This window comes from Strix aluco, chromosome 24, assembly GCF_031877795.1.
Source record: "Strix aluco isolate bStrAlu1 chromosome 24, bStrAlu1.hap1, whole genome shotgun sequence".
Lineage (NCBI taxonomy): Eukaryota > Metazoa > Chordata > Aves > Strigiformes > Strigidae > Strix > Strix aluco.
In genome coordinates this window covers 3025498-3047955 of record NC_133954.1, presented here as the reverse complement: position 1 = coordinate 3047955, position 22458 = coordinate 3025498, and the positions used below count along the sequence as shown (strand labels likewise).

Here is a 22458-nt window from a genome sequence, read left to right as displayed (position 1 = left end):
AGAGCTCTGCACCTTCACCAAGCTCCCCAAACAGAGCTCTCTGGCTGAGCTGACCAGCTGATGTCCATTTGGCTCTTAAGTATTGAATCTCCCACAGCTGTGCAGGGCTGACACTGCCACAATGGGGGATTTGTCAATGTGCTGTGCAGTCTCCATTCCTGAAGATCTTCAAAACTGAACTGGACAAGGTTGTGGGCAGCCTACGGTCCCTAACCCCAGTAGGCAGCTGAGCCCCACACAGCTGCCTGCGTAGTCACCCACAATGAGATGGGGGAGGGAATCAGAAGGGTAAAAGTGAGAAGACTTGTGTGTTGAGATAAAGAGACTTTAATAGGTAAAGTCAAAGCTGCACGCACAAACCGAGCAAACAAAGGAATTCATTCTCTACTTCCCATTGGCAGGCAGATGTTTAGACATTTCCAGGCCTTCTTGAGGTGTAACAGTTACTTGGGAAAGACAAATGTCATAACTCCAAATATCACCCTTTCCTCCTTCTTTCCCCTGGATTTTATTGCTTCACATGACTTCATGCATTACAGAATCTCTCTTTGTCTAGTTGGGGTCAGCTGTACAACATGAGAAACAGAGAAGGCCCTGACACTGTGTAAATGCTGTTCAACAATAGATAAAATATCGGTGTGTTATCAACATGTTTTTGGTCAGCAAAAACCACAGCTGCCCATAGAGGCTGCTATGAAGAAAATTAACAACTACTCTCGTTGATGCTGCTTGCAGCAGGAGGGATAAACTAGACCTTTTCCAGAGGTCCATTACAGCCTCAATTCACCTTTCTGGGGAGCCTCAAAGGACAGCATCAGGCCTGATGGGCAGCCAGAGCTTTGAAGAGGCAGCTTAGGGGGCTGGAAATGCTTTGGGAGTCCTCTTGTGTCCTGCTTAGGGGGAAGACCTCTAGTCTCTCCTCCTCACCCCATGCACTGCCAACGTGTTCCATGTACCCCCTGCAATTCCCTGGCAGGGGCCTTTGGGTGGCTGTGAGGGACAAAGGGAGGGCCTCTGCCACTCATTTCCCAATGGAATTGCATCCCATCCCCTGCACTGTCTCCAGGAGCCCTGCCCCCAGCACCAGGCTGTGGCCAGCAGTTGGCCTCTCTGTCTCCAGGAAGCAGCCAGTCACCTGGGCCAATGGGGCTGCATGTTCTTGCTCATCCTTCCAAAGCCAGGCTCTGGGTTTGGCTACGGGGTTGTACAACCCTGTCACATGTGCAGGGACCTGGGTCTGCACCTTCAGAGAACAACTCTAAGACCGAACAGAAGACTAAACACCAGAAATACAGCAAACATGCCCAAGCTGAAGAGCTCTCCTGAGTCCTCTGGGTGCTACTTTTTTACCCACCCATATTACATTTGTATCACTTGTGCATTTCTCTCTTGAGTTCCAGCACTGAAACTTGTAGCCAGAAGACGACAGTGAGTTTTTCTTCAATGCTCCTGTAAGAAGCTTTGCCTGGATGTCATCAGGAGGACTAATATCCAAGTTTCATTTTTCCTCTTTGCCCTGACACATATCACCCACAAAGCCCTGAATGTGCCTCTGAGCCTTTCTCCAAATCACAGGAAGGTTGTGGTTGGAAGCCACCTCAGGAGATATCTGGCCCAAGCCCCCTGCTCAAACTGGGCCACCTGGAGCTCGTTGCCCAGCACTATTTCCAGGTAGCTTCTGAATATTTCCAAGCATGAAGACTCCGTAACCTCTCTGGACAACCTGTGCCAGTGCTTGGACACCCTTGGAGTCAAAAATGATTCCTGGTTTTCAGCAGGAGCCTCCTGTGTTTCAGTTTGAGTCCGTTGCCTCTTCACCTGTCACTGGGCACAACTAAAAAGAGCCTGGCCCCGTCTTCTTTGCACCCTCTCTTCAGGTATTTCTCTACATTGATGAGAACCCCCCAAGCCTTCACTTTTCTGCAGTAAACCATCCAACTCTTCTCTCTGCAGTCCCATAATCATCTCTGTGGCCCTTCACTGGCCTCTCCTCAGTCTGTCCCTGTCTCCCGTGTGCTGGGGGGACAGGACGTGGAGCCAGTACTACAGGTGTGAGCCCTCCAGTGCTGAACAGGGAGGGAAGGGTCACCTCCCTCCGCCTGCTGGCAACACCCCTCCTGGGGCACCTGGGACACCATTAACCACCTTTGTCCCAAGGGCACATTCCTGGGTCATGCTCAAGCTCTTGTCCACCAGAACCTTCAGCTCCTTTCTTGAGAATGTGCTTACCAGTTGAGTAGCCCCCAAGCTTCCTCGGTGCCTTGAGATGTTCCTTCTCAGGTGAAGGACTTTGTTCTTCCTCTCTTTGAACTGCACGAGGTTCCTGTCAGCCCATTTCAACAGCCTGTTGAGGTCCCTCTGCATGGCAGCGCAACCCTCTGCTATATCAGCCAATCCTCCCAGCTTGGCGTCACCTGCACATCTGGCGAGGGTGCGCGCTCTCCCATCCTCCAGATCATTAAGGGAGATGTCAAACAGTATCGGAGCTGGCACTGACCCCTGGGGCACACCGTTAGTTGCTGGCTCCAACTAGCCTGCGTGCCACTGAGCACCACCATCTGGTCCCAGGCCTGCAGACAGTTTTGGATGTGCCTCACACTTTGATCCCCCAGGCCAGACTTTATAAACTTCTCTATGAGGATCTTACAGAAGACAGTCCTGGAAGAGTTTCTGTAGTCATAGTAGCCAATATCCAGTGCTCTGCTGTTGTGGCTTAAGCCCAGGGGGCAACTGAGCACCACACAGCTGCTCAATCATTCCTTCCCCCATCTGGGAAAATAAGGAGGGCAAAATATAACAAAAGGCTCGGGAGTCAAAACAAGCACAGGGAGGGATGACTCACCCATTGTGGTCATGGGCATAAAGATTCGATTTGGAAAAAAACCCATATAAATATATTTGAATCCCAACAATTGAATCAGAGTGGATAGTGAGAAATACAACTACATCTTCAACACACCTTCCCCCACCCCTCCCTTCTTCCTCAGCTCAACTTTGATCCTGATTTCTCTCCCTCCTCCTGCCCCGCAGCAGTGTAGGGGGACATGGGATGGGGGTTGGGGTCAGTTCATCCCCCGTTGTTTCTGCCGCTCCTTCCTCCTCAGGGGAAGGACTCCTCCTAATCTTCTGCTCCAACATGGGGTCCATCCCATGGGTGACTGTCCTCCATGAACTTTTCTCACATGCATCCTTCCCAGGGCCTGCAGCTCTTCCCAAACGGCTCCAGAGTGGGTCCCTGCCGTGGGGTGCAGCCCTCCCAGTGTGGGAGAGAGGCAAGTTGACATTGGTCTATCAGCTCGCACAGCCCCTGAGGAGCAGCAAGGCTTTGATGAGAAACAGTCCTTGGGAGAAAGGTAAGAAATTGCTGAGTTGTGCCAAGGTGTCAGGGATAAACACCGGACAGCTGCAACACTGAGCTGTGGAAAAGTGCTGACCTGTGAGAAGTTACCGCCGTGTGAACAGCGCGTGAACGAGAGGGTGATTGGTCTGCACAGTGCGTGTTAGAGTGGTCTGATGCTGGTAGGAGCAAAGATTGATAGCTGTCTAATTGCTCATTTGCTAATTATGAAGTAAGAGCATTGGCGAGAGCATAAGTATGTACTATTGGAAGAATAAACGGCTTTGCTTGATATAACTCTCATAGTCCATTATTCTCCCATATCCCAGCAACAGACTGTCCCAGTGCCGGCTGCCCTCACAGTCCCGACCTTCTCCAGGCACAGCCCCTGCTCTGGCGTGGGGTCCTCTCCAGGCTGCAGGTGGCATTTCATCCCCCGGTGCCCTCCATGGGTGCAGGGCACAGCCTGCCCTCTCCCCATGGGCTGCAGCGGGGTCTCTGCTCCAGCACAGCTTCCTCCCCTCCTCCTCCTTCTTTCTTCCAGTGACCTCGGGGTTTGCTTTGGTATTTCCCTCCCAACTCCTCCTCACATCTCCCCCTCCTCCTCTCAGGTTCCCCATCTTAAATACCTTATCACAGAGGCACAGCCACCATCGCTAAGTGGCTCGGCCTTGGCCACAGATGGGCCTTACTTTGAGCTGGGGGAGCTTCAAGAAGCTTCTCACAGGAGACACAGTGGTAACCCCCTCCCCTGCTACCAAATACCCCACCACACAGAAACCCAACACACAATATCATGTCTTTCTGGTTCTGTTTATATTTAATGGCTGTTATTCTATTTTTATTAATAGTGACGCTTCTATCTTTCTCTTGTTACTACTCTTCTCTTTATAAGCCACGGTTCTCTTGTGGTCACAGCAGGTCATGGTGTGTAAGATGGGTGAAGTCCCACTCTCACAGCTACCAGTGGAATCCTGCAAGTTATTTTCCCATTTTGAGGGATGTTACTTCATCCCGTAGGACTCTTAAGGTACGTGCCTGCTGACTGGCTCAGGGTGTACCTGGCTCTTCTGTGGCACCATTTAGACACCTTGGAGCCACAGCCCATTGCGGAGACCCTTGAACGTCTAGTGCAGCGGTAGGAGCGGATGTAGAGAGGGCTGCCCGTGGAATAATTATGTATGTGCCCAAAGTAGCCTTGCCAATGTCACCTGGAGGACAATTGCTCACACGTACTGTGTGTCCATGCAGGCTTATCAGTCATCCCTTGGGCCACCCGTATTGCAGTTGTGTTGGTGGAGAGATTTGGCTTAGCAGGACTTGGCCTACAGATGTGGCCACCATTTTCCAAATCCTGGAGATACTGGGCTGTTCTCAACTCGGCCATTCTTTCAGAGGTGCCAGTTGCCTACTTTGACATAAGAAGGAGGCTGTGTCCTATTCTCTAGGCCAAGTGCTGTGGAATGAGCTGCCAAGGCAGCTGTTTGCAGTCTGACAGCTGCAGATGCCAAGGCGTAGATTTACTGTGCCACCCGCTGCCCAACCAGTTGTGAGTGGTCTGTCAGAGTCTGACTGTCCAGGCAGTCTTGGACTGTCCCTCCTACTCCTGGCACTCCAGTCAGCTCACACTTGATGCAATGTTTCACATACTCGCAGTGAAGTGCCAGCTGTCATTCTTAGCTGGTTGGAGTAGAGGAGGAATTACGGGCTCCTACACTGCAATCCCAAGGGAGCTGATATTCATTTCCTTGCCAGGACTTTTCCACGTGAACGAGGCAGCCACAGCATGAGCAGGCAGACAGATGGCATACGAGCGCTCTCGCTCTGGGGACTATGTGCACTCGCCCACATGCCCAATTGTATGCAAATTTAAGCAGCAGCTAGAAAAACTCATTGCTACCCCATGGCATCTTTCAGGTACCTCTGTCCTGAGCAGTCACACAGAAGTGCCTCGTCCTTTCTCCACACCAGTTTCAAGCTACCCCGCTTCTAGTCAGAGTGAGAGGTGGAACAGGGACACTTTGATCAGCTGCCCAACGCAGCAGCATAACAGTTACTGTGTGCCTGGAGCTGTAGCGGGAGGTAGGAACAGGCATCGGGGCTGACGCGACACGAGTAGCCACCCCAGGCTCTTCACTGTGCTTTGGCATCTGAGTTCACCCTGCGACAGGGAAACGAGCAGCACAGCGCCCTGCAGAGTGTCCTGAGCTGTGCACAGCCCCATCTAAGCCTGTGCCTCCTCAGGTCAGCTTCCTACGGGGTCACCAAGTGCTCCCTGCAGAAGAGTCTGTGGTTGGGATACGACACGCACCCAAAGCCCGCGGGGGGGAGGTGTCCGTGTTTCCCATTTCCATCCCTTCCGCTGGCCCGTGGCAAGGAGGCAGTGGGAGCAATGTGCTGGTGGAAGAGCCCTGATGGTTTCCAGGCCCGATTCCGGCTGAGAAGGCCCAAGCGCGGAGCTCTGCGGTGCAGGGACGAGCAGATGGACTGACTGTGCCGTGTCCTCGCAGGTCCATCTGCGCTCCACTGCCCTGGGCTGCGACTGCCGGGCCGGGAGTGCCCCGGGGCCACAAGGGTCCCAGCTGCGCCCGGCCGAGGCGCCGACCCCCTTGGGCAGGGCTTGGCAGGGCGAGCAGGCGGGCCAGCGCCGGAGCCGCGCTGGGAGCCAAGGGCCAGGAGCCTTCGTGTGCCGGGGCGCCGCGCTCCTGCTGTGCCGCCGGCCCTGCCCCGCGGCCCTCCCCGCGCCCCCCCTGCTCCTGCCGCGAAGGGGCCGCGGCCCCGGGGCGCCGGGGCGGGGCTGTTGTGGGCGGGCACAGGCGTCGGCGCTGCCCCGGCGAGGGGCCGAGGCGGCGGGGCGGGCAGGAGCGGGCCCGAGCGCGGCTCCGCTCGGCTCCTCGGCGGCCCCGGCCGGCCCCGGCGCGGCAGGGCATGATGGCGCCCGGGCTGGGGCCGTGGCTCCTGGCCTTGGCCTTGGCCGCGGGGCCGGCAGGTGAGCGCCGGGCGGGGAGGGCAGCGAGCCCGGGGCTGCGGAAGGAGGCGGAGGCCGAGGCGGAGGCCAGGGCGGCTTTGGGGCCGCGGCTCGGGCCGGACGGGCGGCAGCAGGCGCGGCTCAGCCCCGGGGAGGGCAGGCGGGCGTTGGCCCGGGCGCGGGGCTTGGCCGGGACAGAGGCGGGTGGCGGCTGGCGCTGTGCCGGCCCGGGGGGCTTTGCCGGGGCGGCGGGGGAACGGCCTCGGGCCGTGGGCGCGCCCTGCCCGGCTGCCTGCGCTCTCCGTCCGCAGGGGTGTGGGCGCAGCTGAGGCTGCTGGAGGCCGGCGGAGGGCTGCGAGCGCCCGGGGACTCCGTGCTCCTCTCCTGCCGCGGGGCCGGCTTCACCATCGGGAGTTACTACATTTGGTGGTACCGTCAGAGACCCGGTGACAGACTCGAGTGGGTGTCCTACATCAGCAGCCCCTCGGGTTCTACAAAGCAGTACGGGGCAGCAGTGCAGGGTCGAGCGACGGTGTCCCGGGACAATTCCCAGTCCGAGTCGTTGCTGTCGCTGCGTGCCCTGGGCCCCCGGGACTCTGCCCGCTACTTCTGTGCCGTTCGCACGGGGACAGGAAATCCAGCGGAGCTTTAACACAAACCTGCTGCCAGAGCCACTCTGTGGCATCTATTGCTCTACGTGTCCCACATCCCCAGGACTCCACCATTGGCACTTCTTTGCAGTCCCCATGGGGACAGAAATGCCGTGGTGGGGCTCAACACCCTCTCCATGCTCACTCCCACAGCACAGCAAACAGGCCAGCCTGGCCCTGGGCTGGGATACCCTCCAGCCATGGGGTGCGCTGCCAGAGAGCCCCAGGGCAAGAGCTGTGCTTCGGAGCCCCTTGGGAGGCTTTGGTTGCTCTGCTCAGGGGTGAGCCAGGCAGGCAGAGCTCTGCCTTCCCTCTGCGTATTGCCGTCTGCCTGGTGATCCCCAAGGGCACACTTGGGCATCCCTGGCTTTGCCCCAGCTATGGAGAGTACAGATACTAGATTGGTCAGGGGAAGGGATCCTCATTCCATCCCATTTTGAGTCCAGTACTGGAAATAGATACCCTGGCTCCAGGGGTCGTTCACAGGCCAGTGAGAGAGCACATGAAGTGAGAGATAATGGATTCCAGGTAGAATGTATTTCAGCCGGCAAGTTGGCTTCAATGGGGGCCCCACTTAAATGACTCTATGCAAATGCACGGAGCACGGGGACCAAGCGAGAGGAGTTAGAGATGTGTGCACATCTACAGGTTATGATGTTATAGGTATCACTGGGACGTGGTGGGATGGCTCCTATGACTGGAGCGGAGGTCTAGATGGGTATAGGCTCTTAAGGAAAGATAGACAGGGAAGAAGAGGAGGGAGTGTTGCTCTTTATGTTAATGACCAGCTGGAATCCTTGGAGCTTGACCTGGGGATGACTGAGGAACAAACTGAGAGCTTATGGGTGAAGGTTAAAGGAAAGGCAGGGGAAGGGGATATCATAGTGGGGATCTGCTAGAGGCCAGCCGACCAGGATGTCCGAGTAGATGAGGCCCTCTATAGACAGACAGGGGAGGCTTCACATTCACAAGCCCTGGTCCTTATGGGAGACTTCAATCACCCGGGTGTCTCTTGGAAGAATGGGACAGCAGGGCACCAGAAATCCAGGAGGTTCCTGGAATGCATTGATGACAAATTCCTTCTGCAGGTGGTAGAGGAGCCAACAAGAAGGGGTGCCATGCTGGACCTTGTTCTCACCAACCAGGAGGGGCTGGTGGATAATGTGAAGCTGAAGAAAGCCTTGGCTGCAGCGACCATGAAATGTTAGAATTCATGATCCTCAGGGCATCAAGGAGAGTGTGCAGTAAGCTCACCCCCCTGCACTTCAAGAGAGCTGACTTTGACCTGATGTCTCCTGTCCTGTACAAGGGTCCTGGTGCAGTCCGGGAGCAGCGGTGGAGGTGGGAGAGAAGGGAAGCCCCACAGTGTGATCCTTCAGTGAAGGTGCTTGTTTGCCATGGGGCAGCTCACAGTTCTTTGCCAGTGAGCAGCAGCCTAATGCGAGAGGTCAGGTGAGGTGGAGAGCACCTGGAGGGAGGCCACAGGTTCCCTGCTGCCATCCTCAGTCCACTGGGACTGTGTCCGTCTGTCTTTTCAGAGAGGCAGGCCCAGGTACAGCTTTTGGAGGCTGGGCAGGGCTGAAAGCAGCCTGTGGCAACACACAGCTCTCCTGCCAAGCCTCTGCTTTCAGAGTCAAGGCCTGTGACATCGTGTGTTTCTGGCAGGCTCCTGGGTGCACAATCAAGTGGGTCTCCTTTATCAGCAGCTCCTGGGACACTGCAAAGAACTATGGGGTGATAGTGGCTGAGTGAGGCAGCTCCTCCTGGGAGAACAACTCGAGCAAGATGTCTCTGGCCCTCCTGCCCTGCACCTTCAGGAAGCTGCCTGCTGCTTCTGTGCCATTCTCACAGGGCCAGGACACGCGTCTGCAGCAGCACAAACTTCCTGCCAGGGACCATCCCCTTCACCCTGTGCACTCCCACCCCAATGGAGAGGGCAGAGCTGCAGAGCTCAACCTTCTTTCCGTGTACAGGTGAGCAGGGAGGCAGAGGAGGGCCCTTTGATGGAGCAGATCCCACGCTCCCAGGACGAGCTCTGAGCAAAGCGCATGGTGTTTTGCTGATTAAGGATCCCAATGAAAGTCAGACACCAGAGTGGAAAGAGTAGGGGTATGTTACTGGGGATGACTAAATAATGTAACAGAGTAATGCAGAAAACATACAGTAGGAAAAGATGAATAATACACTTAAAGCAAACAAATAGGAAAATACAGGGTGAAATCATTACCACGAGAGAGAGAGAGAATAGTGATTAAGATAGATCCATCACCACTTGCACCCGTTACCATCACCCAGATCCTCAGTCGCTGGGCAGCCCCAGTTAGAGCGGGGATTTGTTGAGCCTTTCCTAGCAAGTGGGAAATCCTACGTGGTGTGTCTACCCGTAGGTGAGGCAGCCAAAGTCACTGAGAGCGGGTCCAGCATTATATACCAAAAATCAGCAAGCCAGAATAACTGGCACCTTTGCTTTGAGCAGAATCATCTGCTTTCACCCTCCAATTAGATTCCCCCAGGGCCTGGCCAGGGCTCAAGGAGGAAGCCAAGGGAGTTTCCCTGCTTATCTAATTTATTGATGAGCAAGGTCACACATCTGCTCCCAAGGCCAGACAGCTGGCTCCATGCCCTTGGTAACTTGCCCCTACACAAAGAAGGATGAAGATATATTCAGGATAAACATGTTTTATGATACCTCAGCTACATCTTTTAATAATGAACAGACATATGGCACTAATGACTACATACAAAGTTAGCAGCTTCGGCTCGGGGCCTGTTGTTCAGGCTTCAATACTTCAACACTTGAGCACTTTTTACATCAGCACGGGTGGTTTGTTATAACCTGGTACAACACCTACTAGCACAATGGCTATCAGTTATAAAATATACAGGAGTCATCTATAGGTCAATGCCGACGCGGAAGTCTCGGACACAACTTAGACGACCAATTTGATCAAGTTGATGCCACTGTATTAAAGGCTACACAGCAATTTATACTCTATCACAAGCTTCACGCGCTGCTATCTTATTGCTAATAGGCTAAAGCTACTTGTTCACGCGCCCTTCTGCCCTCTATGATTGGTCCCGGTGTGGTGTTCACGCGCTGCTCTCCCCCCAGGTAGACCCCCTGTTTTCGACATTCCAACATCTTTATCTCTTGGGCAGGAATGTAGTTTCTCAGGCCGTCTCGGCCTTGTTTATGTCCTTGAACACAGCTGCAGCTTGCTGGTACAGTGAGGCCCCTTGGTCTGGATCGCTCACAACATGTCCGTTGTTCTCCAGCGATGCCACAAATCCCCCTTTTTGTTTTTGAGCGATCCAGACCCCCCTGTGGTCCTGTGCTAAAAACATTGCACCGACAGTCCTCTGCAGGGCCCTTTGCAGAAGGCCGATAAGGCAAGGCAATGGTAAGAGCACAGTCACTACAATCAAAAGGACTACTCTGACAGTTCTGACTGATGTTATCAACCAACCAGATAATCCCCAACCTTTAACCATCCTTGTCAGCCAGTCCAAGCCATCATCTTCTGTTAAGCGTTTGACTCCATCCTTCAATTGCCAAATGCTTTTAAAGATAGATTCTGAACGATCGGATAGATTCATACCACACATTCCTCCAAATTCAGCACAACCGTGTCCTTGCGCTAGAAGCAAAAGCCAATCGCAGCTCTATTTTATAAGGTAACATGTCTGACACTATCAGCATCAGTTAAAAGACCACTTAAAGCCAAAGAAGTAGCATTAGTTTGTTTGCTAAGCCAAAACCGCAGTGGGTTTGGCCATGTATCCACAGGTATTTCTCCCAAGCATGTAGAGAACGGATTTTCAGGGCTTGCGGTGGTGTTTGGTTGTGAGACCACCCATCCTTCACCCTGAGGCACGTTCCCATACAGGCTGAACACACCGAGCAGGAACCCAGCGAGAGCCGGCATCTGTGAAAACACAAACGTAACCCCTGCTCCAAGTTAATACCTCATTCGGTTTCTGTTTCATCTTTCTTAACTTCCTTTTTCCAGGGTCGCACCCATCGACTCGGAACCCATCTAGTGCCGGTGTCGGTAATAACGCAGGCACAGCCTCGACCCGTCATTGTTAGTTCCACAGGTCCTTTCCTCTCTCCTATAGCAACATCCTCGTACTGAGCAAAAGCACCATCTCCACACCGGCTTATACCGGATTTCAGACCCAGACTATGTATTACTACTGGGGGTTCCTCCCTGTCACCTGTGAGCCGTCAGTAATTTAACACATACACCGCTTTTGCAAGTGGTTCTGCAGCAGCCAAGACCTCTCCCCCTTTTTGTTTTTGCAAAAGCACTTCTACAGCTTTGATGTGCTCTCTCCACTATGGCTTGTCCCGTGGGGGGATGTGGTATAGCTGTGATGTGACGTATACCCCAGAGTTGACAAAAAAGAGCAAATTTTTTGAGAGGTATAGGCTGGTCCATTATCAGTTTCACGGGTCAATTGAACTAATTTCCCATATTCCCTGGCGCATTCCGCCCTACCGCGATGGTAACTTCTCACAGGTCAGCACTTTTCCCCAGCTCAGTGTTGCAGCTGGCCGCTGGTTTTCCCTGTCACCTTGGCACAACTCAGCAGCCTCTCATCTTTCTTCCAAGGCCTGTTCTTCATCAAACCCCAGCTATGGCTCAGAGGCTGTGCAAGGCTTGTAATAAAACATATATGGTATTAGTTATTCAAATCTCCAAGGGAAAAAGAAGTTGTAGTCAGGACATCCACCTCCCCCCCAACTCCCCGGGGCTGGGGAGCTCCCCCCGCCCGGGGCACCGTTGCCTTCGGGGTGGGGGCAGCTGAACTCCTGCTGCTGGCTCCAGCTGGGACAGGGCTTGTTCCCGGGGCGCCACCGGCCCGACCCGAGCAGCGTGCCCAAGCCGAGCCCTGGAGCAGTGTCACGGAGCCTGGCCCAGCATGGGGCGGGGGGGGGGGGGGGAGATGCCCCCTCCCCAGCCATGAGGGCCTGTCCCGAGCACCCAGCTGCCCCGGAGGGGGGTTGGGGCTGGGGCAGGGGACACCGAGCGGCCCTAGTGAGGCTCCGTAATGCCAAATTAGCGTTTAGGTTTCTGCTCAGAGACAGGCGGCAGTAAACTGTCTCGAGGGGGCTCTGTGCTGAGCCCCCCCGCTTCTAACCCGCTCATACTTGTAACCACGTTCTGTTAATACCAAATTGCGTTGTACCTAAACTGTGTTGTGGCCGAACAGTTTTGTAATTCTCTTATGTAAATAAGAAATAAGATATATGTGTATAGTTTCTATTGTTAAAATCAGTTGTTAGAAGGGAGCTAAAATGGTCCCCATCTTCAAGCCCCTACAAAAACCCCTGTGCTGAGTCATCCCCCCCCTTCTCTGATGGAAACCGGAGAAAAGCCCGTGAAACTTGTTTACACCTTTGCAGACCCCTCAGGGTACGCCCAGCATGAATATGGATGAAGCTGCACTGTAAAGGGACTCAGTTCTGCCGTGTAAGGTGTGTGTCCTGGTAGAGCAGAGACTCCCGGCACACCCAGCGCTGTTTTGCTCACTCGCTGCTTGCTAATAAAATTTTATTGATCACTAAAAATTGAGAAGTGGTTATTTCCCACTAAATTGCCATTAATCAATAACAAGGCTGACAGGCCAATGCCCCCACATCTCCCCTCTCTTTGTTTTGCAGCTGCACCTGCAAGACTTGTTTCAAGGCTTTATCAATTAAGGGTTAGGCAAACTTCAAAAAACACAGCATGCTATAAAAAGTTTCACAGAATGCTAGAAATAATACAGCAGTTACTAGTTAAAAAAGAGTAGGCTAGTTTCAGTACCCATACCTAAGGGATGTGACTAAATACTACAAAAATAAGCAGTAAGGAAAACATGAAATAGCACACTTACCTAACGGGGTACTAACATTCAGATCCGCAGTTGCTGGGGAACCCTGGATGCAGCGAGAATTTAGAGTGCCCGTCCTCGCAAAGCGGAAATCCTACGCGATGCGTCCATCCGTAGGTGAGGCATCCAACATCGCTGCAGGCAGGTCCAGCCTCCAAATCAAGAAGCCAAAATAACTGGCACTTTTCTTTGAGCGGAAACATCTGATCTCATCCTCCTGTTGGGTTCCACCCAGAGCCTGGCCACCACTCAAGGGGGAAACCAAGGGAGTTTCTAATAAGGTTAAACACTTGAGTTCCTAATTCTTAATATTGCTAAACAAAGGAAGTTGAATACACACATTCTTACAGCATTTCATCCTTATTAATAACGACATTTTGTCTAAGCTACATCTTTGACAAGTGACTAGTAAGCCTGTATATCTCATCAAGGAGTTGCAATTACTGTCAGCATTTTCTCTTCAAAGAGTTCACAACCGTAGTGTGATTAAGGACAGAGACAGTGTATTTGCTCCCGTTGCAGCAGCAAGCATTACCCATCCATTCTGCTTAAATGATCAGTTGAAGAAATCACGAACTGTCGGCACAGGGGCATCCACAGCACCCACAGCCGGCTCCTGAGTGTCCACCAAAAGCTGCCTCTCACGCCTCAGGTGTGGTCACACACACCTTGCTGGTAACCACCGGGACTGTGACCTGTGAAACAGAAGCATAACCTCTTCCCCAGGTTATTAAAGGATCTGGTACTTACAAAGTAGCACTTCCTCGGTTTTTGTTAACAGTTGAGTCTTGCCCTGCACTTCTTGTTGATCTGGTGTCTGTGATGAGAAGTGCTGCAATATTGACGGCACCTATTTTAACGATCCAAATGCAGCAAAGGGAGTGACGTCAGATTGCCATAATTCTGAGGAGTGAGTCCCCGAGGGTTGACACCACTGGCTGTTGAAGAGAGAGAGTCCTTCTGGCACTCAGGGCAAGTCTCAATGATGTCTTTAGCCTGAGGCCTTGATAAAGAAAACTGGTTCTGTATTGCCCTGGCATTTTGGTGGGAAAATTGCATGTGAAAGCCGAGCTTGCTGTGTTTCTGAGATGGCGTTAGCTACACGGTGGAGCTCTTGTTCCGCTTTCTCTGTAAGTGCTCTGGGTGATGTCAGTGAAGGATCTCTTCACAGAATATCAAACAAGCTATGCAGATCATCATTGGTTAGGCCCAACAACAGCCTTATCCAATTTATGGTTCGTAACAGTTTCTGTAAATCATTTAAAGTCTTAACATCAGTTTTAAGTTTAAGGTGTTGGGGGACAATGGTCTGTTCACAAATTCTCCACCCCAGGTACTGCCATGGTGATGATCTCTGTACCTTTTCTGGTGCTATTTGTCACCCCATTTGAGATACTGAGTCTTTGGTCAAAGCAAGAGCCTTTTCCATGATCTCCTGTGTTTCTGCTGCCATAAGGATGTCAGCCATATAATGATCTATAACAGCCTGGGGGACCTGCGTTCTAACAGGGCTCAAAGCCTTTGCAACAAACCACTGACACATCGTGGGACTATTTTGCATGCCTTGTGGCAAAACAACCCAGTGGTACCGTCTTGCAGGTTCACTGACATTGATACTGGGAACAGAAAAGGCAAATTTAGATGCATCATTCGGATGCAAGGGAATGGTAAAAAAACAATCCTTTAGATCAATTATTGCAAGATGCCAGTTTGGGGGAATCATTGTTGGGGAGGGCATTCCTGGCTGTAATGTACCCATACCCTCCATGGCATCATTAATGTGTCAGAGATCATGTAAAAGTCACCATTTACCACTTTTCTTTAAAATAACAAACACCAGGGAGTTCCAAGGACTGGTGGTAGGTACGAGATGTCCTGCACTTAATTGTTCCTGAATTAAATCATTAAGGTGACACAACTGTTCCATTGGCAAGGGCCACTGACCCACCCACACGGGTGATTCTGTTTTCCAGGTTAGTCTCAGGGTGGGTTTAGGGGTGGGTTGTGCTCAGTGGCGATTAAGACAAATTTGATCCGATTTGAGTTCCCCATTGAGCCGTACAGTCACGACCCCATGATGTAATAGGGGTTTCCAATATAAATGGATGAATATTTGCTACCCAGTGTTCTGGGCCCCTTACATGGATGAGATCTTTGCTTTGAAACGTTACAGCATGAGCACCAACCCCGAAAAGCACTCGCGTTACCCGAGCTAACGGCCAATCTGCTCACAGATATTACAGTCACATCCGCACCAGCATGTAAAATGCCTGTCAGTGCAACAGATTCTTCTCCTTTAGTGAGGGCACATTTTATCAGAGGTCGACCTTGAGTCACTGTCTGAGCCCCAAATATTTGAGGAGTACCTGCTGATCCAAATCCTGAGTCACCCCGGCTTCTTGGCACACTATTAGGGGGAGCCGCAGTAAAATAAACCAGCTGAGCATTTTTTGACCCTTTTGTTACTGAACACGGGGTCCAGGGGTCCAGGCCATGATTCTGATTTCCTCTTCATAATCGGCATCTGTGACCCCGGGTAAAAGGAACAACGCCTGTAAGGTTGTTGGTGATTTTTATGACAATACCCTTCTCAGATAGATGGTACAAGGGTGCACTCTCCCTGCAGAGTATGCACCTAAATTCAAGACAACAATGAACACAGAATTACTGCCTCCTGCTAGAGGAGATATTTCACCTGTGACACTTCAAACACTGAGCCCAAACAAACAGGCAGCACCAGTGACCCAGCGGGTTCTGGTGTTCTGTTCCCTTGTCCTGCACTACCCCCCACTGGTACAGAGTCTGCCCTGCGCTTCGTTCCTCCCCGGCCGCTTCCCTCGCGGGATAACGGAACTGCGGGTCAGAGAACTCCGCACTCCGCAGCTGCAGCCAGGCTGTGCCTCACACCCGCAGAACAGTCCCACACCCACCCAAAGGGGCCCTCACACTTATTACTGACACAACATCAAATGACAAATACTACAAACATCAAAACACCATTAAGAATATATAAAGCCATTGCTTGTTGGTTATGTGGTGTTGGCAGACAAGGGACGCCGCATCCCAGTGTCAGCACCTTCTGTAAAAACTGCGAATCTGCCACTTTTGGCATTGGGGGGGGTGGGCCGAGAGCGCGGTGCCGGTCTCGGCTGCAGGCAGTTGCCCCGCAGCGGGGGGGGGGGCTCGGGGAGGCCCAGGGCAGCTGCCACCAACTCCGCACCTGCAGGTGGGGGGGTGTGTGAATGCTGGGTACAGAGATCCACACACTTGGTTTCCAGATAGAATACTGTGCCGATGTTAATATCATTTTAAAAATTGCCAGCCAATCCCACAGGACCAATTGATACCCATGAGCGATTGCCTCCAGTACACCTGTTGTAAAAGAGTTTTGAGGCCCATCCTCATTAATGCTTTTCTGTAGTTCTTTAATAACAGAAAATGCAGTCCTTCCCAACGTGGCTCACGTCCTGGCTCATAAATTACAGGAGCAACAACCTTTCTCGCCATGTCCATATCCCCTTGCGCCAAGGCTTCTTGCCTCACTTTCACCCACGGATCATCCCCAGCTAAGGGAGGACACAGGCCAGAGTCTCCTTTAGGATTTACAGTGTCAGGGTCTAAAAGATTATCACAGTCTACAGACTCAGCATATCCAGCGGCCCCAACTGGTAAAGCAACGGGTGGAGGCGATTCTGTCCGAGTAGTACCTAACTCTCTGTTCCCCAAGTCCTTCATTTCGGCAGCCGCATGAAAAATTTGAGCTACAGCAGCATCAGAAGCAGTGTCAGCTTTCATAGTTTCTAACATCTTTTTAACTATTCCCCAAGTCTGAGCTGCCTTTGGTGTTTGAGAATTTCTTATAGTGATCACTTGTCATAGCTCTCCCCCCAAAGAGTCCCAAAGTCCTAGGTCAAACATATTTCATGGTCTGAAAAAAAAAGTCCTGTCCGCTGTCCCCATTTCAATAATCTGGACAGCGCTTCTGGGTTTATTGACAAACCCTGCCGGTCCGCTAATCTCATTAAAAACCCCTGGACCGACTTTTCTTCCGCGGATACCGCGCGTCCCCTGGCTGCTCACCTTGTGCGCGCTTTCGTCTCTTTTTCTTTGTTTCTTCACCCCACAGTCATTTCTCCCCTGCCCTGTGTTTACCTTCATTAAGAAGGGTGTTGTCCCCACCATTGACTGACTCGGTAGTATATCACTTCGATCACGCTGATAGCAATCACGTCGGTCGTATATCACGTCGATCACATTGATAGCAGATCACGTCGGGGTCACCGTTTGTGGGGACGAAATCCCGTGCAGGCCACAGGAGACAAGACCACAGACAATCAATATGATTGGAAGTCAAGCTCAAAGCTTTATTAGCAAACAAGCCCTTATATACTCTTGTGCCTTCTAAAAATAGCAGCAAGCCTTTCTATATTGTTGTGCATTCTGAAATTAGCTCCCCTCGGTACTTTCCACAAACATTGCTACCCGCACACAGCCAGTAGATAAGTTCCTGCTTTTGCAATTCCAAAAGGTCCCTTCTTTATCAGTTTCTTCCTTAACGAGCACATTCTTTTCTTCTGGCCTTCTTGTAACTATTTCTTGTTTTCAGATGTCGTTAATCTTCTGACCGGAGTGCTGGCTGTACTTTTCCATTGTCAGTGTGGGCAGCAAGTTCAGTAAACCAGCATGCACACCAACAAGGGAAAATCTCCCTCCTTTGTTGGATGCAGAGGGAAACAGAGTAACAAAGGATGAGGAAAAGGCTGAGGTGCTCAACGCCTACTTTGCCTCAGTCTTTGGTAGTGGAACTGGCTGTTCCCTGGACACCCAGCCTCATGAGCTGGGAGATGGGGAGGAGAAGCAGAACAAGGCCAGCACAATTAAAGAGGAAGTGGTCAGAGACCTGCTACACCACTTGGCTGCACACAAGTCTGTGGGACCAGATGGGTCACACCCAAGGGTGCTGAAAGAGTTGGTAGATGTGCTCGCTAAGCTGATTTCCATGATTTACCTGAAGTCATGGCTAACTGGGGAGGTCCCACTGAACTGGAGGGTGGCAAATGTGACACCCATCTACAAGAGAGGCAGAAAGGAGGATCCAGGAAACTGCAGACCTGTCAGTGTGACCTCGGTGCCAGGGAAGGTCATGGAGCAGGTCATCTCGAGTGCCATTAAAAGTCACATAATGGCCAAACAAGGGATCTGGCCTAGTCAGCATGGGTTTATGAAAGGCAGGTCCTGCCTGACAAACCTGATCTCCTTTATGACAAGATGACCTGACTATTGGATGAGGGAAAAGCTGTTGGTATTGTCTACCTGGATTTTCAAAAAGCATTCAACACAGTTCCCCGTAGAATCCTCATAGAAAAACTGGCTGCTCATGGCCTGGATGAGCGAAGGGCCTGCTGGGTGAAGCACTGGCTGGATGGACGGTCCCAGAGAGTGGTGGTCAATGGAGCTAAATCCAGCTGGCGGCCGGTCACAAGTGGTGTTCCTCAGGGCTCGGTGTTAGGACAATTTCTGTTCAACATCTTTATTGACGATCTTGATAAGGACACAGAGTGTATCATCAGTAAGATCGCAGATGACACCAAGTTAAGTGGGAGTGTCGATCTGCATGAGGATAGGGATGCTCTACAGAGAGACTTGGATAGATTGGATTGGTGGGCCAATGTTAACGGGATGAGCTTCAACAAGGCCAAGTGCCAGGTCCTGCACTTGGGCCACAACATTCCCGTGCATGGCTACAGGCTTGGGGAGGTGTGGCTGGAGCTGTCTGGAAGAGAAGGATCTGGGGGTTCTAATTGACAAGCATCTGAACATGAGCCAGCAGTGTGCCCAGGTGGCCAAGAAAGCCAATGGCATCCTGACTTGTCTTAGAAATAGTGTGACCAGCAGAAGCAGGGAGGTGATAGTCCCCCTGTACTCTGCACTGGTGAGGCCACACCTGGAGTGTTGTGTCCAGTTTTGGGCACCTCAATACGAGAGAGATCTCAAGGTGCTGGAGCGAGTGCAGAGGAGGGCAACAAGGCTGGTGAAGGGCCTGGAGAATAAATCCTGTGAGGAGAGATTGAAGGAGCTGGAACTGTTCAGTTTGAGGAGGAGAAGGCTGAGGGGAGACCTCATCACTTTCTACAACTACCTGAAATGACGTTGTAGAGAGGTTGGTGCTGGTCTCTTCTCACAGGTGATCACTGACAGAACAAGAGGGAACGGCTTTAAACTGCAACAGGGGAGGTTCAGACTGGACATTAGGAAAAAATTTTTCACAAAAAGAGTGGTCAGACAATGGAATAGGCTGCCCAGGGAGGGGGTGGAGTCACCATCCCTGGATGTCTTTAAGGGTCATTTAGATGAGATGTTGGGGGATGTGGTGTAAGGGAGAACTTTGTAGAGTAGGACTGATGGTTGGACTTGGTGATCCCAAGGGTCTTTTCCAACCTGAATGATTTTGTGATTCTGAGACCATATGAGCAGCTACATCATGTTCTGGTACCAGCAGGGGCCACGTGGCTCTCTGGACTGGATTTACAGGGACGGTGATGCCTATGCAGAAGGTCTCCAGGGTGGCTTTAAGGGAACAGTGTTGAGCTCCCAGAACAGACTCACACTGCAGATGCAGGCAGCCAAGCAGGGGGATGAAGCAGTGCATTACTGTGGTGCCTGGTGCACCGTGGAGCAGCTCTGCAGCACAGTGCTCAGAGAACCCCCTGCCAGGGAATACAGATCTCTCAGCATTTCTTCCCAGCAGCTGGTCACCACAGTTTGGTGTCACACAATGGAGGGTGAAGGTGTCACATCCTGCTCAGACGAGGGAGACAAGTGGCTCAGATTCATAAATCACCAACGGAGTAAACAATAGTGAAACAAGTCTCAAAGTCCAGGTATTTATTAACTTCCCTCGATGAACTTATTGGATACATGATAATTGGCTACGTATGTAACGAGTTGTGGCAAGCAGTACAGCATGCCTTGTATTACTTCATAGTAGTGAATAAAAGGGGGAAAAGGAAAGGAGGGAGGTGGAGGGAATAGAGAAATAAAGATCTCCAGTCTGGGTTCCTGCATCGATCCTGCCAGGGAGGGTTCCAGGAGGCATCTGTCTTCTTGGCTTCCCTTCACTCTCCGGGCATCCCCGCCCCTTACCCTGCCTCAATTTACACACTTTCCTTGGGTCCATCTCCTAGGTCGACCCCCATACCTACTTATCCCATGGATGGGGAGGGGTAAGATTTCCCATTTCATGGGATGATGTAATTAGCATGATCTTGTTAGCCTTCATTAGCATAATCAGGATGTTAACTTTAACATGCATTTCTTAGATAATGAAGCAAAGGTCATTCACCAGACAGATGCCCTTGGAACTTGACCAGGTGCCCCAGAGCAGAACCATCCTGTCTCCACAGGGCTCCCCCCTCCAGCTGCATCCTGTGGTACTGGGGCAGCCTTATCAGCTTCGACCTCCACACTATCCACCCCATGACTACGAGTGTTGCAGACATTCCTCAGCTCAGAGGGCCTCCAATCCCCTCGACTACCCTTTATCTCTTTCTCAGGCTGTTTTTCTCAGTCTTTGTTTCTCACAGGCCTCTTTCTTTCAGGACTTATTTCTCTAAGTCTTCTCTCAGAGCAGAAACAGACCTTGGGTATGCTTGAAGGAAGAGGCAGTGAAGGGAGGTGTGGTTGAAGGGCTGAGACCATTTATGCTGCAGGAGGGTCTATTCTGGGAACTTCAGAGGTGTGTGGTGAAGTGCAGGTTAGTGGACATTGCCTGGGCTCCTGTCCTGCCCGGCCCAGTTTCTCCTCCATGACCTGGTTGCAGAGCTATGGGGTCAGGGAGAGGCGGTGCGGTAGCTCACAGCAGTGCTGTGGGGGATGGAGCCAGGCTTTTAGGAAAGAGAGATCAGCATGGGGGACATTGTGGTGGGTGCCTGCTGCAGATCACCTGATGAGGAAGAAGCAGCAGACCAGTGTGATGGGCTGAGCTTAGCTGGCCACCAGGTGCCCACCAAGCCACTCTGTCAGTGCCCCTCCTCAGCTGGACAGCGAGAAGAAACACACTGAAAGGCTTGTGGGTCGAGGTAAGGACAGGGAGATGAGCCAGCAATTACCGTCACAGGCCAAACAGACTCGTCTTGGGGAAATTAATTTAATGTATTGCCAATCAAATCAGAGTAGGATAATGGGAAATAAGGACAAAGCTAAAAACAACTTCCCCCCAACCCTTCCTTTTTCCTAGGGTCACCTTCACTCCCAACTTCTCTACCTTCTCCCCTGAGCAGCACAGGGGGATGGGGAATGGGGGCTGTGGTCAGTCCATAACACAGTTTGACTGCCGCTCCTTCCTCGTGCTTTTCCCCTGGTGCTCCTGAGTGGGCTCCTCTCCATGGGGCCACAGATTCTCCCAGAAAACCTGCTCCAGCTTGGGCTCCTGTCCACGGGACCACAGGTCCTGCCAGGAGCCTACTCCAATGCAGAATCTCACATGGTCACAGCTTCCTTCAGGGCACATCCACCTGCTCTGGCGTGGGGTCTCCACGGGCTGCAGGGTGGATATCTGCTCCACCATGGACCTCCATGGGCTGCACGGGGACAACCTGTGTCACCATGGTCTTCACCACGGGCTGCAGGGGAATCTCTGCTCTGGCACCTGGAGCACCTCCTCCCCTCCTTCCTCACTGACACTCAGCATGGGTTGGAGAAGTGGAAATCCTGCTTCACCAAGTTTAAAGCCTTCTGCAGTAAGCCAAAGGGTCTGGGTGGATGAGGAGAGAGGGGACGCTGTGCATTCTGAATTCAGTTACACTTTCTGCACTGACTTCCCCAGAAAGGGCAGAGACAAAGCTACTCACTGTGGACTGGAGAAGTGCTCAGTGACATGAACTGTGAAGGGTGCATCTTCCTTGCTCCAGCCTTTCCCCCTGGACTCTCAGACCTGGGATTCCTGAAGGACGGGCTTGCTGGTAAAGACCGAGGTGAATAAGGCATTCAGTACCTCCGCCCTTTTCCACGGCCTGTGTCACTGGGTCCCCCACCCCATTCAGCAGTGGGCCTGCATTTTCCCTGGCCTTGTTTGTCCATACAGGCCTCCTGGCATTTTTACCTGACTCTTTGCTCATTGGGCTGGACTGCTCTCGAGCTCAGCACTGGTGAGACTGGGGACTACTGTGTCCACTCGTGGGCTCCTCAGTACAGCAAAGACATGGTCATACCAGAGCAAATGCAATGAAGGGCCATGAAGATGAGCAAGGCAGTGTCTGACATACCAGGAGAGCATGAGGGAACTGGGTTGGTTCAGCACAGAGAAGAAAATGCCATGGGGGTGTGGCAACTGAAACATGGACTCTCCATTGAAGTGCAGAAGGAAAAGCCTTTAGTAATACAATAGTACATACTCACACTCTCTCTACCTTAGCTCTTCCTTCATGATAAGCACATCAGCAGCTAAACAGTCATCAACACCCTTATCCCACAAACAGTTCCATACCACACAGGCAGTCTCCGTGCTGCCATTTTCTTGACCACACTAGCACAGCTTAGGATCTCTCTTCCAAGGCCTGTTTCTCCTCCAAACCTTGCTGCTCCTCCAGGCCTGTGCAGAGCAGAGCTGACACTTCTCCAAGCCA

General features: G+C 52.1%; 2 gene segments (V, D, J or C); both read left to right on the top strand.

Moving 5' to 3' along the window:
• The window catches only part of LOC141934241 (M1-specific T cell receptor alpha chain-like), a 293413-nt gene that overhangs the window by 135030 nt on the left and 135925 nt on the right, over window positions 1-22458 (top strand).
• LOC141934245 (Ig heavy chain V region C3-like) lies at window positions 6078-8029 on the top strand. The segment is given in 2 exon segments: window positions 6078-6326; window positions 6617-8029. Coding segments are annotated over 2 exon segments (402 nt in total).